The sequence below is a fragment of the Haliaeetus albicilla genome, chromosome Z (assembly GCF_947461875.1).
Source record: "Haliaeetus albicilla chromosome Z, bHalAlb1.1, whole genome shotgun sequence".
In the NCBI taxonomy this organism is placed as follows: Eukaryota; Metazoa; Chordata; class Aves; order Accipitriformes; family Accipitridae; genus Haliaeetus; species Haliaeetus albicilla.
The window spans coordinates 26425245-26438016 of NC_091516.1; the positions used below are offsets into that span (position 1 = coordinate 26425245).

A 12772-nucleotide genomic window follows, 5' to 3' on the forward strand; every position below is an offset into this window, starting at 1 on the left:
CTCCCCCGGCGGGTGCCGCCGCGGGTGGGGCGAGCGGCCTGCGGAGGCGGCCGCTGGGGGTGCGCAGCTGGGGCGGGGCAGCGGCGGGGCGCGTGAAGCGGTGGGGCTTGCGCCCAAGGGGCGGGCGGCGGCGGCGGCGAGGGCCGAGGAGCGCGGGCGCGTACTTGCGGGGCGCCGAGCCGAGCCGAGCCGAGCCGTGGCCCGGCGACACCGGTGGGTTGCGAGCTGCCCCGTCCCGGGCGCGGGACGGGAGCTTCGTGCCGGCGGGGGCCGCCCCGGCTGGGTGGTAGGCACGCCTTGGACAGCTCCGTAGCTGCGCGTAAGAGGCGGGGGCTCCGCCTGCGTGGAAGCCCTTCGGGCGGAGCGGCTTCTTTCGGGTACCCCCCCGCCGGTGTCTTTAAGCTTAAAGGTTCAGCCCAGAGACGCTGGAGCGTTGTGAGCTGTTGGGAGAGGTGCGGGGCTCGGCGGCCGTCGGCGTGCGCTCGCTCCCCTTGGCCCCTCCGCCAGCCCTCGAGTGCGGGTTTGGTGCCCGGGAGGGACGATTCCTACCCGGGTCTGTGGTGGTGCCTAGAAGGAAGCATGCTTCGGCTGTTGGTTACCGTGTGCTGCTGGAGCCTTGTCACGCACGCTATGCCGTTAAAAACAGGGTGATAGCAGTTCTGCGGTAGGGTTATCATGGGTTTATGTTCTGTTTAAAGATGCTACGCCGAGCCCGGGTAGAGTAGTTCAGGACTTCTGCGTTGCAACACTGGTGACAAATTTGCCTTTGCCATTTGTGTTACTCATTTCTCTGGGGGGAGGAGGAGTTGGTGGGTTTTTTCATCCCGGTGGTTTTTTTTTTGCCTTAAACTGGGATTAACTTTCATATGGACAATGACGTAAATTAGAGTCCAAAGCTCAGCACATGTGTCCAGGTGTTATTTAGATTGTTACAAAGCATTTTTCATGAGTCAAAGGCTAATCCTCTGGAACACAAACCTTACTGAGGATTTTTAGAAAAGAGTTGGGGGTTTGGTTTTTCTAATGGACTGAGTATCATCACTTCCTGAGAACAGATCATCTGTTTGCACTCTTTCAATAGATAGCCAATTACCATAAACAGGCAATGCATCACTGGACTTAAGAATTACAATATTCTTAGAAGACCCTTGCATGCTAATGTATAAAACTTGCCAGTGCCAACTACTGTAGGTGTGCAGCACCACTGCAGAACTATGGCTATCATACTGGTGATAACTTGGACTAGTCAGTATGTCTTTTTTTTTTTTTTAAACAGAAAAAACCATATAAATCAACCATGCAAAGATCATATAACAGACCCACGAAACAGCTGAACTTGCAGTCATTGCACCAAATGCAAAAGGATATTATTACTTCAGACTCCGCCTGAATGCCTAAAACTTACTTTCACAGAAATAGTGCGGGTTTACTTCCCTGCTGATGCCCCTAACAGTCTTTTTGTCTAGTATAGTACAGATACTTGTTTGTCAGGGAGGGGAGATGGTGTTACCTGCTCAGTCCTTTCAGGTCTTAGGTGTCATAGGCCCTACCTCTTTAAATGTGACCTAGGAGGACAGAGCAGATGAAAAACAGGGTGTTTGCATGTGGTTAAATAGTTATTAACTGATGTGTGCTCATGGAAAGCAATGCTTGACAAATGTTAAACTGGCTTGACAAACTCTGTAGATTAGCACTGCTGCCAAGAGAAGCAGCCCCATTACTACCTGTCCTTCTGCTACACCGTACTGTTGCAGGCACGGGTAACTGGATGGTAAACTGGAGGGAATTTTTTCAGCTGAAAACTAACATTCTTCCCCTCCCTCCTCCTTTGCAGAATTGTTTTTCAGCTGGAGTAGTTTTCCAGTATAGTTCACTATGGACTCTGCAAACACCTGCCCTAGAAGAAAGTTCTAGGAGAAGAGTCAGGGAAAGACAAGATTGTGTCTTCTGGCAGCTCTGACCACCAAAGGTGTTCAGCCAGCCAGAGCCTAAGGGTTGGTTTCTTGGCAGCAACAGGGATATGGGCGGGCAAATGTAACCTTTTTCAGAGTTCAGTCTTCAGTCTTTTCTGGAGAAGATTGAGTGCTATCTAGTCCTTCTCAGTGCTAAATCAGCTAGGATGGCTTAAACTGCCCTTACAGTAGTTTTAATGATTTCAGATTATTCTGTGGTGGAGCAGAGGAGCACTTGTATGGTTTGTGCTGTTAACTCTCACAACAAGGGACTGGTGAATTCTTACACTGCTGAGACCAGATTCATAAAAGAGTCTGAAGATACTCTTTCTTCTAAACCTTAATGAAATTTTAAAAACATCTTTCTCCTCAGTATGTCACTTATTTCTTTTTTAAGTTTTTTTGTTTGTTTTGCCACCGCAGCTTCTGTTTACCTAGTCTTTTTTATATCATTAATGCTTGAGCTAGTGATTGTACTTTTCTTTAGGGACTTCTGTGGTACTAATATTGGTAGAATTAAGTCTCTCAGAGTTCTCCCGAAATGATTAAAATACTGTCTAAGGTAAAATGCATTGAAATCTGTGAAGCGGCATGTATGTTGCAGGTTTTTTTGTTAGCATTAGAACAAGCAGTTGAGGTTCTGACAGTAGCTTTGCAAAAAGAAAAAAAAAGGACAAAAGGACAGAAAATAAGGCTTATCTATAAATGGTATTTCTTAATACAATAGCTGCTTTCCTTGTTGCTGAATTAAGAGTTTTCACTGGCTACTATTTTTCACAGTGAAAAGGAAGAACTGAGGAGAAAACAAACTATGAAAGTATTGGTTATTGGCCTTGGAGGGTAAGTATTAGCAAATTAAATTTCCTCTTCAGCTCAAGACTGGTCTTCCTTTCAGAATGAAGTGATATGATTTCTATTTCTGAATGGATATTTTTTGAAAATAGATTACAAATACAACTTATAATTGTGTCATTTTATGGTATGTAACATTTAAGAAATTGTTCGGTCTCTGTTGGAGATCTCAGGTACCATCTCTCTCTAACCTCTTTCTTGGCACTGCTAGATTTACTGTTTGAAAGCTGTTGGAACCTGTCAGAAAATTTCTAGAGGTAGAGAGTATTTAATGTGAATAAACTTCGGGGGGGGGTTGGTTCGTGTCTTTTTGTCTAATTATATAGAAGTGTGTGTGTGAGGTTGTACATATGTTTAGAAGATTGGGGTTTGTCTTCATGCAGTTTTTACTATGTTTTCTAACTCAGTGTAACAAATGGGGGGAAAACAACGCTGGCAGAAAAGCTTAAGAAAATGCTTCCCAACTGTGATATAATCTCTCAAGATGACTTCTTTAAGGTAACATTATTGATGGAAGGACCTGACAGGTAAAAGTAGGCTCAAGTAGATTTTTAGTATCATTTCTTCTCTTTTCAGTTCTCCTATTGATAAAACTTTTAAAATTGATGCTGCTTAAAATAATGTTAACTTAATGAGAAAGAGAAATAAAATGAGCACTGGGGTAATTGAAATTCCAGTGATCAAAAACACTGAGTATACTCAGCAAAAAAGAAGTTTACTGTCTTCTTTGATACCCTTTTAAAGTAAGGAATGGATATACGTTGGATGCATTTTTCAAGATACTTTGTTTTAAATGAAGTTAATGATATTGTGTTAACCCTACACCCATACAGCAATAGGTGATTCTTTGTCTCCGAAATCAAAACAGAAAAACAACTTTTGCATTGACATTGGAGTTTTTTATTAAGGAGGGTGAAGGAGCTCTTATTTCTGAAGTAAAGCTCTAATGAATTTAAGAGGTATGATTTGGAGAATTTGTTGTTCTAGATTTAATAAAGTGTTTGTATTGTATTTTAACAGTTGTATACAGCAGTTTAATTTTGAAGAGAAATTTAATCAATTGGGATAAAAAAGTGTATAACACTTACGTTTGTAACTGAAGAGTATATATCTGTGACAGTGGTCATAAAAGCAGCCTTGAAAATATTCACTTTTTTCCCCTTCAGCCAGAGTCTGAAGTAGAAACAGATGAACGTGGATTTAAGCTATATGATGGTCAGTAACTTTGATGCATTGCTTTTGAAAATTGGACTGAAATTCTGTTGTGCTGAGCTTCAACACTTCTTCCCCTCTAGCCCCTGCCCCTCTTCCATTCTGAGCAAGGCAGTAAACAAATGGTTGTTTCAGAGCATTCCTTTGCTCAGTTTCTTTCAGGTCACTGAGATAAATAAGAAAACTTGCTGAACTAGTAAATAGCTCAAGTTAGTGCTTGACCTTTCCTTCTCTCTTTTTAATCTTTTCCTCTATTTCTACAGTTGCGTCTGGTGCAGTAGCAAATGGTCCTGTTCAGTTAGAAGTCTTGGCTTGCAGCACTGGCATAAGCTTAACCTCATCACTTTCCATGTAATGATGGATTTTTATTTTTTTTCACTTTGATAATGAACTCAGGGGATATCACCGCTGAGTCTCTTTCATTGTCATATTCCAAATCATTCAAAACTTGGGTCTGATCCTGACACGTTTATATCATGTCAGATCTCACATACAGACCAAGTGTTTTGAAGTTCATGGTTAGTGCTGTCTCAACGTGCCAATTTAGTCTTAGAAACTTCTAGATCCAAATCCACTTTAGGCCAGTGCTTTGGTTCAGGTCTTATCTAGTTGTGAACAGTTGCTTATTAGCTAATCTCTGTTGATACTTGGTGATAACAAAATGTATTACTCAGAACATTGGCCAGAACCTTAAATTGTATCTGAAAACTGACTCTTACCAGCTATGCAGTCTTTGGCTCAAGTTCTAGACTTCATGAAACTGAAATGTGAAACTGGAGGGATAAGTTGGACATTCTGGTTCAAATATCTGGGTTTAATGCTGCTCTTACAAGCTCCTCTAAAATGTGTTCGCTCTTATGTTACCCAAAGGCTGCCTCCTCTCTACCGTTTACTCAATATGTTCTTACATACCTACAGACAAAAATAGTTGCTACACTGCCCTGTTTTGCTTTGTATGCCAGGCTCCTTTCAATCCATCCATCCCCACCCTCCAAATACCTGAACACAGTAAAAACTCAAAGCAAAAACGTTGAGCACCCGCTCCCTTTGCCTGTGTCAGTGACAATTGACAGAAGGGTGGAGGTCTTGGGGTAAGTAAGTTCTCACAAGTTTTTTGAATAGGAGAACAGTCCATGCAGTTTCTGTTGCCAAGGGAAAGGCTGTGAAATGAGTTCACACACTTTTTAGTGCCACAGAGTTGAGAGAGACCACATCCACCAGAAATACCCCCACCCTGGGGAAAGCTTTAGTTTCAGGGTATCATCAGTTGCAAACATGGAACTGATTGTATGCCTGAGGGAGAATTTTGGGGGTAATCCTGTTCCCTTTCATTTAGACTTGTATGTAGATTATTTGATTCTTACTGATTAACCTAGGGGTACTTAAGGGTTTGTTGGTTGGGGTTTTTTTTATTCTCTGTTTTTAAGGTGTGCCTAACTTTCTGTTTTCATCTAGTACTTGATGCCCTCTATATGGATGAAATGGTGAAAAGTATTCGCAATTGGATGAAAAGCCCAACAAGCTTAGGTGTTGTGATGCAAGAGCCACAGAATACATGTGACAATCTGAAAGATACAGAAGATGTTTATATTTTGATTGTTGAAGGCTTTCTGCTATACAATTATGAGTAAGGAGTAACATGTAACCTGGTATATTAAAAGCTGCCCTAAAAAGGAAGTGGGAACTAAGTATTTTATTATCTTAGGCCACTTAATGAACTATGGAATAGAAGATATTTTTTGACCCTTCCTTACGAAGAGTGCAAAAGGAGAAGGAGGTAAGATTATTTGGTTATTGCTCACAGAGGTTCATTGTACCCCATAAGCTGGAGTGGTTCTTTTGTACTAGCTTTTCTTCAGTGCTTGCCAAATGTAAGCTATTAAGATCATCTGTCCTCTGTGATTCCCAGGGAAGGCTGTGTGGGTATTTAACCAACATTAACAAAAACATGCAGAGATGGGGGGAGGGTTGGTTTGGGGTTTTTTTGCATTTTGGAGCACAGGGATAATAGTGTTTTATAAACACTGAAAAGATAATTTGTTGTCCAGATAAATTATTACTGACTGCATATTGGAGTTAAACCATATTTAAAATGAGAAGCAGTTAAAAAAAGCAGTCTTATCTTTGTTTGAATACAGCTACATGATGATTATTGTTAAAGTAACAATGTTCATGTGTGGTTTTATTGTACACTTTGTTTAGGCTGTGCATTAGTTGTACCATATATCTGATTTAGATTATTGAGCCATTGTCTGACTTGCCTCCAAGTTTGGAGGAAAACTATGTGCTTGGAGCAATACATGTGCATGAAGTCCGAATCTGCTGGCTGGGTGAAGAAATCATCTATTCAGCTAGCTTTGGTTGATTCTACTTTCTTGGTTCTCACTAGACTCACCTTTAAAGGACTTCAGTGTCCAGGCTGGAAGTGACTAGACAAAACTGCTAGTCATTTAAAACTTGAGAAACCTGTATACCCAATAAAAAAAAAAAAGAAAAAGTAATTTGTTTTGGTAACACTTTCAACACAGCTTAATTTATGTGTAATACCTCTTTCAATTAAAAAAAAAAACCCAAAAAACTTTTACCTTATCTTAAATGTAATTTGATTGGCAAAAATAGGTAAGTTAGCAAGAGTTCAGTATCACAGATTATATTAAAACAAAGGAACCACCATTGCTCCAACAGTTATGCAGCTTGCTAGTCTTTTTTTTTTTTTTTTTTTTACTTTGGATAGATGCTCTTATTAAACCAGCTGAAACTAGGGGAAAATGTAAAACTTGTATGGGAAAGCAAATATATTTTTGTGTAGCACCAGAGTCTATCAGCCAGCAGATACACCGGGGTACTTCGAGGGACACGTGTGGCCTATGTATCTGAAATATAAAAATGAATTGGAAGAGAATGCAAGTAACATTGGTATGGTATCCTTAATTTTAAACTTATAAAATGTTGCAGTGTGGCACTTGTGCAGGTTTTTGGGGGTTGTGGGTTTTTTTGAATGGGATGAAGTTTTGTTCAAATGTTTTTGTGGCACTTGGACAGTAGGTTTGGACCTTTTGTTGGTTTCTCTTTCAAGTCTATAGGGTTTCTGCTTTTTTAACAATGAAAATTATGAACTTAAAAATAGAAATGTTCTGATCACTAATTAAGTCCATTTAACAAGCTACTTTGTGTGTGCATGTGTGCATACATACGTATACTAAATAGGAAGCTTCTGAAACGATAGATGATGCACTAGCAGAATTCTTAGAATGGAACTGAAATTCTGGTTGAAGGCCTATAATAAGCTGAAGATATTTCCTAGGTGCTGACTGTACACACTACAGTCACCAGTCTCGCATGAGAAGTGTCAAAGCTGGGCCAGATGATGGGATGCTGTCATGAGCTTGTGTAATGTTCACGCTTGCACAGCTCTTGAACTGCCCACTTCTGGAGTGGGGGCCAGAGGAAAGAGAAGTCAGGTGGCTGCTTCATCAGCACACAGCTTCTTACCGTACCGTGAGCATGGGAACCGCAGTGCCGTTCCCTGACTTGCTCAAACCCTGAAGCTGAGGAAGAACTTGAGGTCTTCCCCTGCACAGGAACATTTCTGCTGAAATATTCCATTGCTCCACTGTCCTAACGTTATTACCACTACCTTTATGGAGACTTCTATACCACAAAAAAAATTGTAAATTAATTCTTAATTAGAATACTTTTCCTTTATGTTGTTTTTTGACATGTGAAATGAATTTGGGAAAGAAGAAAAGGGAGGTACTGTTCTTGCGTTTTATTTTTTCATCTCTTCTGATGGCACCCATAGAAATACCGAAAACTTTGCCAATTGCCATTACAGATAACCGGTATAGAATTCATGAAAACTTTTTTTTCATCTTTCTTAGTTTATTTGGATGGCACAAAATCCCAAGAGGAGCTTTTATCCTGTGTGTATAGTGATATAATACAGGAATTAAAAAAGCTGAGGGAAGGAAGTAAGTAATGTTACTGGAAATTGAATCTGCTTATCCCATTCCAAGTTAACAAGAAGCTAATCCTTTTATGTGAAAATAACTGCAAGTATTATATAGATCTATATCTCCTTATGTATTACAGTCCTTATACATGTTTGCCCATTACTCTAAGTCATCATAAGCTTTAAGTTCATTGAAACTGGATGTTCTGAAATAATAGGTGAATCCATTGTTATCTAGTGATAAAATAATAATAAAAGAAGGGGGAACAGAAGGAATATGGGGCAAAACATTGATGAAAGAAGATGTGTTGGTGGCATTAGTTTCTAATACACAGTGGTGTCACATGCAAACAGCGAAGCGACACTACAGGTTAAATGTGTACTTTTTATTTTTATTTTAGATCAGCGGGTAACAGCATGATACTGTAGAAAGCCTGGGTTCCATTTGATATGAATTGAACACCCCAAGACTGTCATACTTGGCAGGCCAACCGAGCAGATGTTATGTGTACATCCATAACACTAGTTCATACAACCCAAGTGGATTTGTAGTGACTATTAACTCTGTAAGCCTCAAATATTTTTGAGTAGTATCAACAATGCATTATTATTTAGAATTCCTTTAACCAGTTGTGCTTTGGCTTATCTTTAAATATGATTGAATGTGTACATTTTAAAGAATATAAATATATTTTTGTGTGTAAAACTAAACAGTAAAGATGCAGTTCTGCTGGATTAATAAGTATATCTGAACATGAATGAATGCAATTTGAAGTGTTTGTATAGGAATGACAGTGATTACCTCTAATATTTTTATGAGCTTCTAATCACTGATAAACATGGGTAGAGGAACTAGCTATATGCTGAGGCAATAGTAAGTTTAAGATTGTATAAGCTGTTATACTTCTTATTCAGTAACTGAAGGTGTTACTGAATACATCAGAACTGAACTTATTTAGACTTGCTAAATATCTCTGTGGTGTTTGTGAAGTAATTTTTGTGTTGTGTATTGGTTGGGCCAGTTGAGAATGGATATTTAAAAAAATCCAAACCTGAAGGGAAGTCAGGTTGTTGGAAAAAGATGGGGGAATAAGCTGTCGGAGAGAATGCAGATGCATCGCTAATAAGATTAAGTACATGTATTGTGCAGAGATCAAGGATTGGGATGACACAGAGTACTAGACAATAAATGCATGCTTCAGGGAGGAGGAAGGAAGAAATCTTATTAATATTCATAGCTCAGGTTGAAATTATAGTAATGAAAGTGTTCAGAAAGTATGCTAAATGTATGTTAAAGCTTTGTTATAGGATTTATGTACATATGTTTAAACTAGGAAACTGGGAAGTTGAATCATATTTGGTTGCTGAATAAGTAGTATTAACTCTTACATTGTCTATACAATAACTTACATTTTTATCAGCCAGAATAAAAATCAAGCTACAGACATGAAGAGCAAAGGATGGACTATATTATTTACTATGTGTCAGCTGAACTGATCACAGTGATGGAAATGTAATGCTTTATTGTTAACAGTATTAAGAGTCCTAAACCTGTATATAAGAAAAAGTTCTTAAACAGATTACAACTATGTAAAGCTGTGTTTAAGACAAAGTGCTTCCAGATACTATTTTGATTATTGTTTTGCAGTAAAAATACTTCAAGTCGCATTTGTTCAAATGCTGTGACGGACTGTCTGACTTTAAACTGTATTTTTGTTTTTATTTCCCTTTGGAAGGGGTGTAACTGTTAGAGATTAGCTCATACTTGGATGGTTGTGGTGTGTTGACCTTGGCTAGCCACCAGGTGCCCACCAAGCCACTCCATCACTCCCCCTCCTCAACTGGAAGGGGCGGGGGCGGGGAATAAAATGAAAGGCTCATGGCTCAAGATAAGGACAGGGAGATCACTCAGCAGTTACTGTCACAGGCAAAACAGACTCGGCTTGGGGAAATTAATTTACTGCCAATCAAATCAGAGTAGGATAGCAAGAAATAAGAACAGATCTTCAACACCTTCACCCCACCCCTCCCTTCTTCCTCTGCACAACTTCACTCCTGATTTTCTCTACCTCATTCCCCTGAGCGGCACAGGGGGACAGGGAATGGGGGTTGGGGTCAGTTCATCACACGTCTCTGCCGCTCCTTCCTCCTCACTTGCTTCCCTTCCTCCATCTCCCCATTCCCTTCATCCACCTGCTCTGGCTTGGGGTCCTCCACAGACTGCAGGGTGGATATCTGCTCCACTGTGGACCTCCATGGGCCGGGGAGCAAACTGCCTCACCTTGTGTAGGGCACGAGAAGACTTTGTTATGGTAACCCAGGACAGTTTGCCTCCCCCATCCGAGTACGTAGAGTCCCAAGCATGCGTTACCTCTCTGTTACAGTAAGCTGGGATAGTTCGCTTCCCCCCGCCCGCATATACCCCTGCACAGGTGCCAACATGACGGCCAGCTGCAGATCTCAGAATTCAGACAATAGTACCTGCATTACCTCAGCAAGTATGCTCATGAGCAAGACAGGACAGTGCATATGCACGATATGTTAAACAGTGCAAGTTTTATTTTCCACCCATGCAGTGCTTTCCCTTCAGCTTCACTCCTGAGCAGGGCTCCACTGCATCAGGTCCCCATTTCATTAGCATCGGTGTCCCGTGCCTCCCACTGTGGTAATGCTATGTTTTCTATAAAGCCGAAGCTTACACTTGTTGAGTGATGTGCCTTGTCCCTGAGGCACCTGCTTTTCGCTTGTAACACCATGGTCTTCACCACAGGCTGCAGGGGAATCTCTGCTCCAGAGCCTGGAACACCTCCTCCCCCTCCTTCTTCACTGACCTTGGTGTCTGCAGGGCTGTTTCTCTCACATCTTCTCACTCCTCTCTCCCAGCTGGTGTTGCAGTTTTTTTCCCCTTCTTAAATACATTATCACAGAGGTGCTACCACCATCACTGATGGGCTTGGCCTTGGCCAGCAGCGGATCCGTCTTGGAGCTGGCTGGCATTGGCTCTATCAGACATGAGGGAAGCTTCTGGCACCTTCTCACAAAAGCCACCCCGTAAGGCCCCTGCTACCAAAACCTTGCCATGTAAGACCAATACAATGGCAAGGGGAAGAAATATTTTGTTGTTGCTTTTCCCATCCCTGCATGGAACTTCTAGGCTTATGGTGCCCCTTTGATAAACTTCTGAAGTATTTTCTTACGTGGAGAAATGTGTGAGTACCTGTTGGTTCTAGAGGAACATAAGGGATCTTTTTATGAGTTGAGAAGGGTAGGTAGAGGAAGTGAACGGTTAAGACTTAATGGGCTCCTCTCAGGAGGAGGAAGAATTTCAGTATTGGCAGTCCTCGAGTGATTTTATTCAGCAAGTTTAGTGGTGATTCAGAGGAAAGAATGAACAATGAAATCACCCAACTTTGCAGATGATACAGAGCTTCCTCAAGTAGTCCGACATTGGTCCAGTGGCAAGCAGGTCAGTTTTGTGAGATCCTTCCATGGGCAAAAGGGGTAGATGAGCCCAAGTTCAGATTTATGCATTTGTACTGTAAATCAGAATATACATGGTACTGAACTTGTAGTTCCGCAACTTGTAGTTACAGCTCAGGCCAGAGATCTTTGACAATTCTTCTGAAACCATCACCACTGTGCGGAGCTCCATCAAAATATTAGGTAGGCATCTAAGGCTATTGCAAACAAAACAGGTGGTGCTACTTTGCGCCTGTGTAAAACTGGTAGACCCATGTTTTCTGTATTAGGCAGTTTCAATTTCTACATCAGGAGGGAACGCATAATGGAGTTAAAAAAAGGGCAACTAATGTGATCAAGGGAGTGGAGCAGCCATTTTTTGAGGAGAGACTAAAAATGCTGGGACCCTTCACTCTGGAGAGGAGAAGACTGAGGGGAAAAATTTCAAGGTTTACAAAATCTTGAAAGCTGTGAGTCAAGTGAATGCAGAACTTGTATTCACCAAATTGTACAAATACTAGTTTAGGGGGCACTCCTTCACTTGAAACAGATTGACCAATTATATTAAGCTGGCATTTCACATAGCAGGCAGTGAGCTTCTAAGATTTAATGGCATAGGAGGCAGACAGTACCAGCAAGTTCAAAAGGGATTGGGAAGATGAATTAACACCATGCCCGTAATTAGTAAAAGAAGCAGGCAGAGCTATACCATGGATGGACTGTAGAAATTGGCCAGGCTCACCTCTGGTGCCTAAATTGTGTGTCCTCCTGCCAGTTGCCACAGCAACTCACCTTAGTGGGAAAAGACAATGAACTCTTCTGTGTCTCTTTGGGAGATGAAATATTTCAGGTGCCATTACAAAAGCTTACAGAACACGCCTGCAATGTTGGAATGTTGGCAGAATGCTTTTGCTTTGAAGGCAGTACAGCCCCTGACAGGAAAAATCTAGTTTGCCCCTGGCAGGTGCCTTTTGACTGCCAGGGCTGTGCTAGCTGTAAAGTAGTTGGGAAGAGCTGCAGGACAGGAGCCTGTGGTTCTTTTGTGAAGAAAGGAAGTTCTTTTGGAAGTGGCATCACCCTCTGCTGGTTGCAACTTCAGGCTGTCATAGCTGAAAGAAAGCTTTGCTAAGTGTCTTGCATATGTTTAGAAACACGATGGCGATAGAAGTGGTGGTGTTCTATAGAAGGCTAATGGCTTATGTATAAGCACAGAAATGCAAGTACAGTGAAAGTGATTTCTTCATGATATCAAAATAAGGGAAAAAATACGACAGTGTACTAGTCATAAACGCCGATGTAGTAGGAACAAACTTTTCATCTCACAGAGCTATTGCTCCCACTCTAA

At 41.2% G+C, this 12772-nt stretch overlaps 1 protein-coding gene across 10 annotated transcripts; it reads left to right on the forward strand.

Moving 5' to 3' along the window:
* The first annotated feature begins 76 nt into the window (after positions 1–76).
* NMRK1 (nicotinamide riboside kinase 1) lies at positions 77–9673 on the forward strand. 10 transcript variants are annotated; one of them, XM_069776259.1, is made up of 9 exons: positions 77–213; positions 2733–2792; positions 3212–3302; positions 3971–4019; positions 5472–5643; positions 5722–5793; positions 6826–6932; positions 7898–7987; positions 8370–9673. In XM_069776259.1, the coding sequence occupies exons 2-9, from the start codon at positions 2764–2766 to the stop codon at positions 8387–8389; spliced, it is 630 nt and encodes a 209-aa protein (XP_069632360.1). In that variant the 5' UTR covers positions 77–213; positions 2733–2763; the 3' UTR covers positions 8390–9673. The 10 variants fall into 10 exon arrangements, with proteins under 10 accessions (XP_069632360.1, XP_069632362.1, XP_069632356.1 ...); XM_069776257.1 differs by adding an exon at positions 1835–1994 and having other exon boundaries at positions 118–213; positions 7428–9673; XM_069776261.1 differs by having other exon boundaries at positions 7321–9673.
* Positions 9674–12772: the final 3099 nt, after the last annotated feature.